General features: G+C 46.8%; 1 protein-coding gene across 1 annotated transcript; it reads left to right on the top strand.

Annotated features, from left to right (window-relative positions):
- Positions 1-2,080: 2,080 nt before the first annotated feature.
- On the top strand, positions 2,081-6,183 carry dact2 (dishevelled-binding antagonist of beta-catenin 2; the record flags this gene model as incomplete). The annotated part of the gene is made up of 4 exons (XM_079230075.1): positions 2,081-2,356; positions 3,666-3,798; positions 3,912-4,193; positions 4,355-6,183. The coding sequence occupies exons 1-4, from the start codon at positions 2,084-2,086 to the stop codon at positions 6,181-6,183; spliced, it is 2,517 nt and encodes an 838-aa protein (XP_079086201.1). The 5' UTR covers positions 2,081-2,083.
- Between the last annotated feature and the right edge of the window lie 429 nt (positions 6,184-6,612).

The raw sequence follows: 6,612 nt of genomic DNA, 5'->3' as shown, positions 1-6,612 counted from the left end.
GCGTGTGCGTGTGAGAAATACTCAGACAGGTGTACAGCCCTGCTGGCATTCTGGTATTTCCTTGGATCTCTGGCTTCAAGATAGCTGCAGATATCAGCATGAAAGAACTTCCCCACCTGTGGTACAGTGCGAGCAGCAGCAGTGAAGGTGAATAGTCGGCAGCCTATACCTCATGCTGCCTTCACCTGTGACGAGGGCCTTTAGTTGTTATCAGATCATTAGCGACGAGAACAAGAGCTTCCTTCATCTCGGCTGCATGAGGCGCAGCTCAGGTGGGAAGACGAGAAGAGCAATGCTTGTCCTGTGAGTCATGTTGTTTTGAGAACAGAGATAAAATAATTTGAGATGAGTTATGTGATTTCATAATGCATGTAGTTAGTGACTTCAATAAATGTTGCCCTTTCTCATTCACTTTGAAGTTAAGATAAAACTATTAACACTGACATTCATTATAAGCTAAAGGTGTTGCTAGGAGCAGGTCTGGGGGCAGAGCTGTCTGAGGAGGATCAGGAAGTGGGAGGAGCCTGTCTTGATGACAATTTATAGGTGAGATTGAGTGCAGGTGAGAACCCTCTTGCATTACCTGCAGCAGTTTTCTACTAGTGAAAATGTGAGTTTCTTGACTCTTAATACATTTATGTTCACAGGAACTTAATGATTGTGTAATTTATGTTAAATTACACTGACACATTAAAGATATGCACAAGATATATATTTGGTCTCATTCATTTACATCTTCAGGTATTCCCCCTGAATGTAGCATGAATTGGATGTCAAATGTCCTTCGTTTTACTTTTATGCTCTGCCAGAATCCTAAAGCTATAAGTGCAGTGATTCTTAATTTATAGGCCTGGTAATCCACCAAAATAGCATAATTCACAATGCAAATGAATTGACTCACGATGGGAATTTGTTTTGTACTTTGAATGCAATTACATTTCCAGCTTGCATGGGGAAGAAAAGTCAAAATCGACTAATGGAGTTTGCTAACCAAAACATTGTCTGGTATGTTGAGTGTCACGGTATTACTGAATCCCAATTAAAAAAAATTGCCCACTTCCTCCAGCAGACTGCTAAGGAGTGCTGCCACTATTAACCTAATAGTACTAAGATTCAATGAATGTGGGGCTACTATTTGTGCCACATTGCAATACTGTCGCATTATCTGATCCCAAAGGTCTTGAAAAGCATTGTGTTAAGTCTCTGTTTTGGTTCCCACTAAATTCAGGTTACACTGGCTGTTTCTTCCACTTTTGTTTAAACTTAAAACTTCACATATTGAGGAGAGGCCAATGCGTGTCCATGTGCAGATCATTAAAGTGTAGTATTATTTATATACACAAGGGGGCGTAATTCATCTATCACCAGTCTTTACTGCCACCACCGTCTACATTTTTTGTTTTCTCGTCTCCTTTCCCAAGTGAAAATAGAAAAACTACAACGAACTAATATGTTTAAACCAAGATTAGTAGTTTTAAATCGAAGTTATATCAAGCAAAATAAAGATCAATATGCCATCCATCGTATCATTGTAAATGGGATTTAAAGCTTTGAGTTTTGCACAGACTTTAGACTTCAGAGTCAAATTCAATCATTGTACAAAACGTGTGGACTACCTTCTTCATAATGGCTCAGATGCATGTTTTTCAGGTGACTGGATTGTTTTGGGAGTGATACTGAGAGCACACGTCATAGCCTATGCATTCCCTGAAATCGCTTCAAGTACTTCTGGAGAGAATAACACAATAATAGTGTAAATAGCATATTAATATGCCTATCATGCATTATGAGGATTAATTAGTACATGCCTGGGCAGCTCCAGTGAGGACTTGAATGGAGAGGATTAATACCAGATGTTCATTGGGACTCAGTGGCCAGCCAATGGGGAGGAGGGATGTTTGGTCTGTGGGAGGAGCTCAGTCGCTCCTCTGAGCTCAAGATTTATTCTAACAGGTCGTTTAAAAAGCAAACAGGTCAACAGCAGCAGCAGCAACAACAAGACAGTCACCAACGAAGTCTGAACTCGGACGTTTCTTCAACCGCGTCTCGTTTCAGGATATATGCCCGGACGCCGCTCTGCAGCATGCTGAGCAGGAAGGGGTCTTGTGCGGGGATGATGAGCTCTGCGGCCGGAGTGGACCGCAGCAGGGTCGGGGAGAGGCTGCAGGCTGCCCTGGCCGGGCTGCAGGAGCTGCATCTGTTGAAGGACCGGCAGAGCGACATGGTGAGCTGGGCGCTGAGGATGGACCGCGAGAAGCCGGTCACTGCGGTCCACGCAGGCCCGGAGAGTCCCCGCGTGATGGGGGCTGAGGAACAGCGGCTGGAGGCGACCCTCACAACCCTGAAGCAACAGCTGGTAGGAAGCAATTTAGCCCAACAGCCATAAAATCATTGAAAGACCTCTCGGGGGCACACTGCGCAGGCAGTGGTTTGGTGTCAGCCATGATGTTTGTTTTACCTTTTTTATTATAGTTCATATTTATAACGATGGGACTAAAACCTTCATTTACTTTTTCTATTTTATTGTCGTGGGAATACAATCGTTCGTTTGAATCTTTCCATCAGCTGACGCTCATGTGCATTCCGCCTTCAATTATTAGCAGACACACTTTCATGCTCTCAGCTGGGGGTAGGAAGTAGGATAGGTGTCATAAATCAAGGTTCACCGCAGGACCAAGAGGACTCTTGAGTTGTGTACGTGCGCGCACACAGTGCGTGTGCAGACTGCAGGGGGGGGGGGGGGTCCATACCGCAATCATTAACCACTAATGCCAGGGAGAATAAGAAAGAAATGGTGGTGTGTTTTTTTTAAAGTGGTTAATTTGCTGTGAATGACAGTCATGAGATGCCCTCGAGTGTTACAGACAACTGGCTGTGTGGAGTTTTTTCCATGACCAGCTTTTTCCATGCAGGCTGGTGATATAAGCCTTCACAGGAAGGGCAGGGATTAAGGTGCCATGCTTGACTTTTAGTAGAATTGAGAAAATGCTTGAAAAGATGCACAGTTGTATAGGACAGCATATGGTTTAAATTGGGTTTTACAGTCTCGCAAAATGCTGCAGACTCACAACACCTCATATTTACAAAGACACCACCATCTACATATAGACATAATTGTCCAGAAACACTTTCCAAGAACTCTCCTTTTTTGCCACAGTTTCAATAGAACTAAACTAATTAGATTTTTTACAAGAGAATAGGGCTTTAATTAAATCGTGCATTTTGCAAGCAATGACCCGGCGTCCTCATCTGAAGAACCACTGTAACAGCAAATGCCCAGCCCGAGCTGCAAAGCAAACAGTCTTTCATCCCAACCCCCAAGCTTTCCTCTATTAGTTTACACAATGGCCAGGCCCTCGCTGTGGGGGAGAAATGAGTTACCCACCACTGCTTCTTTTATGCTCCCCCTTGTCCTGCTGGGGTTAATCATCAGCCACAGCTGAGTCTCCTTTTGTTTTTCTGATGGCTGTACATTAGAGCATCTTTTATCTGAACAGGCCTCGTCGTAATGAAATTAAAGTGCTGCTAACCTTCATTGTGACGTTTCTTTTTGATTTTCACCTACACAGAAAACAGTATGTACAGTAACTGTATGCATGTTGTGTGTCTTTTTCCTGAGAAAAATTGTCCTAGCTAAAAAATGGGATGTGGTGTCTGTTTTACAGTCTCGTCTTCGGAAACAGGATGTCGGCCTGAAGACTCACTTGCAGCAACTTGACCAACAGATTAGCGAATTGAAGCTGGATGTGAACAAGGTCTCCACAGAGCAGCTGGAGAGTGACAGCAGGCCAAGTTCAGGTATGTAGGCAAACACTAGCTCTCCATTTGTTTAGGAAGTATTAAAATATCAGAAGCTAAGGTAAACACTCCAAGAACATCACTAATGTGCAAAATTGTTCCTGCTCTCTCAGGTTTCTATGAGCTCAGCGATGGCGGCTCGTGCTCGTTGTCCAACTCCTGCACCTCTGTGTACAGCGAGTGTCTGTCATCCTCCCAGACAAGCCTTCTCCTCTCTCCCATGAGCCCTGCTAATTCCCACATCGGCCCGTCATCACAAGTAGACGTGTGCCGCCGGCGCTCTGCCGATGAGAGCTCGACCCAGACCAACCCTCCGCGGGCCACAGGCCTCCATCTGGGCAGCAGCAGGATCCGAGCGAGCACCGAAAAGGCTCGGCCAAGACCTGTGTCAACAGGTAGCCAAATCTCTCAATCTCTAATTCAAGATCTCTCTCTCGTGGCATAATGGGAACCATGCAACTGCTGTTTCTTGGCAACACAATGTGTTTATTTTTCTGCATAATAAAAAATGGCAGTGATTTGAAAGATTAATCAAGCTGTATTTTGTGTTCATTAGGGGATCTTGATAGGATGATGGCTCAAGGACCAAGCTACTACAAATCTGTGGATGCAAAGAAACCCTCTATGTGCTCAAACCTGAGGACCTCCACTGTGGACCCCAAGTTCCACAGCAACCTGGTGTCCCGCAGTGGGACAGAAGTGTACCGCTACCCGAGCCCCCTGCACGCTGTCGCTCTCCAGAGCCCAATCTTTTCCCATGGGGGAGACCCAGCCACATCTGGACTTCTAGTGGGACAAGGACCCCTTGCGGTGGGCGCTTCTGACGCCCTCCAAAGGGCACAAATGGGTTATGAGACCAAGACCCCCGGTTACATTGACAAGCTTCTCCTGCGCAGCTTGAGCAAAATCAAGAGTGAAACGGCCACAGAGACTCTGCAGACACGCGGTGACTATCACAGGAGGCCCACCGAGGTTTTAACCACGTTTCCCCAAGTGTCTCAGAAAGACTTGTCTATGCTGCAGCCTCTTCCAGCCCCGACCGCAGACATCACTCCACTAGATGGCAACCAGAAGGGACACTGCTCAACATTCTCAAGCCAAGGGCCAGCTGATAAGGCAAAGCACAATCCATCAGTGAGAGCCCCGGAGGTTTCCTACCGATACTCCTATCCTGCTACCATGAGGGATTACAGTGCAGATGAGGTCACCACTTTATCTCTGAGGAAGAATGATAAACCACAAGGAGTAGCAAGAGGCCATCCAGAGTCCGTGCCCCAAGAGAGAAAGGGCTATAGGCAAAGATCGGGGATGGCCCACAGCTCCAGCACCGAGGAGAGTCAAAGCTTTGAGGTTCACTCAACTTCCCCTGAGTTTGTCCATGCCAAATTTGTCCCTGCTGGATCTCAGAGGGTCAAGGTGGGACATGCAGACCGTAAAACCAAAGCCGTGAAACTGAGAAGAAAAAGCAGTGAGAAGCCTCGAGCAATGAGGCAGCCACACGGCTACTCTTCGGGTGAAAGGACCAGAGAGGCCAGTGGTGCAATCAAGGGGGAACCGAGAAGATCAGGGAAAGGAAAAACTACCCAGAAATTGACCACCTGTCACACAGAGGAGCGCAGACAGGGCTCAGGCTCCGACTCCAGCCACTGCAGCCCGGGATTCATGTACACCCACAAGGTCCAGCCTAAGCCACATCCTATCCCTGCTGTCGTAAAGTCCAGCAAAAGCCGCAGACTGCAGTGCTTTGGGTACGAGCAGCCTGTCGAGCAAAGGAAGAGGAGGCAGGGGGCTACCAAATTGCCGTCCGATGTGGAGATGTTCCAGGCCTCATGTGTTCAGCGTCATGTTCAGGCACCAGGGAGCATGCAGATGGTCCGCAGTATGAGTGCCAAGTCAGGCCAGTGGATAGGACCTCCTCGCTCCTTCCAGTCCTCCAACCCTTTCCTCCACAATCTTAATGCCAGATACCCTCCAGCGGCCTTCAACATCTCCAGCCGCTACCCACCCAGGTGCGAGTCCGAGTACTCGGCCGAATGTGCCTCACTGTTTCATTCCACCATTGCTGAAAGTAGTGAGGGGGAGATGAGTGATCACACCACCAACCGCTTTGGAGATAGCGAGTCCAGCCAGAGCGTTCAGTCCTTCTCGGACTCTGACAGCAGCCTCTCCCTGGACGAGGAGGACCAGGTGGACGGCCAGGAGGAGAAGGGTCTGGTGTGGGCGGAGGCTGCTCTGGGGCCCACCACAGCTGGACAGCCCCTCCAGCAGCTCCAGCAGCTCCCACGCCCCGAGCCATCAGCCTGCCGCATCAAAGCTTCCCGAGCCCTGAAGAAGAAGATTCGTCGGTTCCAGCCGGCCTCCCTGAAGGTCATGACCCTAGTGTAGCAAAGTTCCCCCCGGGCAGAGTTGGAACTGTTGGGAAAACAGAGGGCTCTGGGAAATGCTTTCAAAATGGTTTGGAAACCTGGTCTTTGACCTCAACACCCTGAATCATCTCTGAGAAGCAGCAATTTATCTGTTCACTGATTATTTTGTTAAAAGAATTTCCAATTATTGAACATGAAACTATACACAATACTGCACTGTATAAACGCAAGCATAACACAATTACACTTAATTTGTAAATATTGATGTTGTAATTAGGGTTTCTCATATCATGTAGCTGCATTTGACAATTTCATGAACATTTCTGTTGTATAATTGTATGTACCTAAGAAATAAAACCAATCTTTTTACATATCTTGTTGCAAATAATTGTTTATTTTCTAATTTCTTAATTTTGCCCATTGGTTAAAACCATCAATTTTTCCTTCT

The sequence above is a fragment of the Taurulus bubalis genome (assembly GCF_910589615.1).
Source record: "Taurulus bubalis genome assembly, chromosome: 14".
NCBI classification, from domain to species: domain Eukaryota; kingdom Metazoa; phylum Chordata; class Actinopteri; order Perciformes; family Cottidae; genus Taurulus; species Taurulus bubalis.
This window is presented reverse-complemented; position numbering and strand designations above follow the sequence as displayed.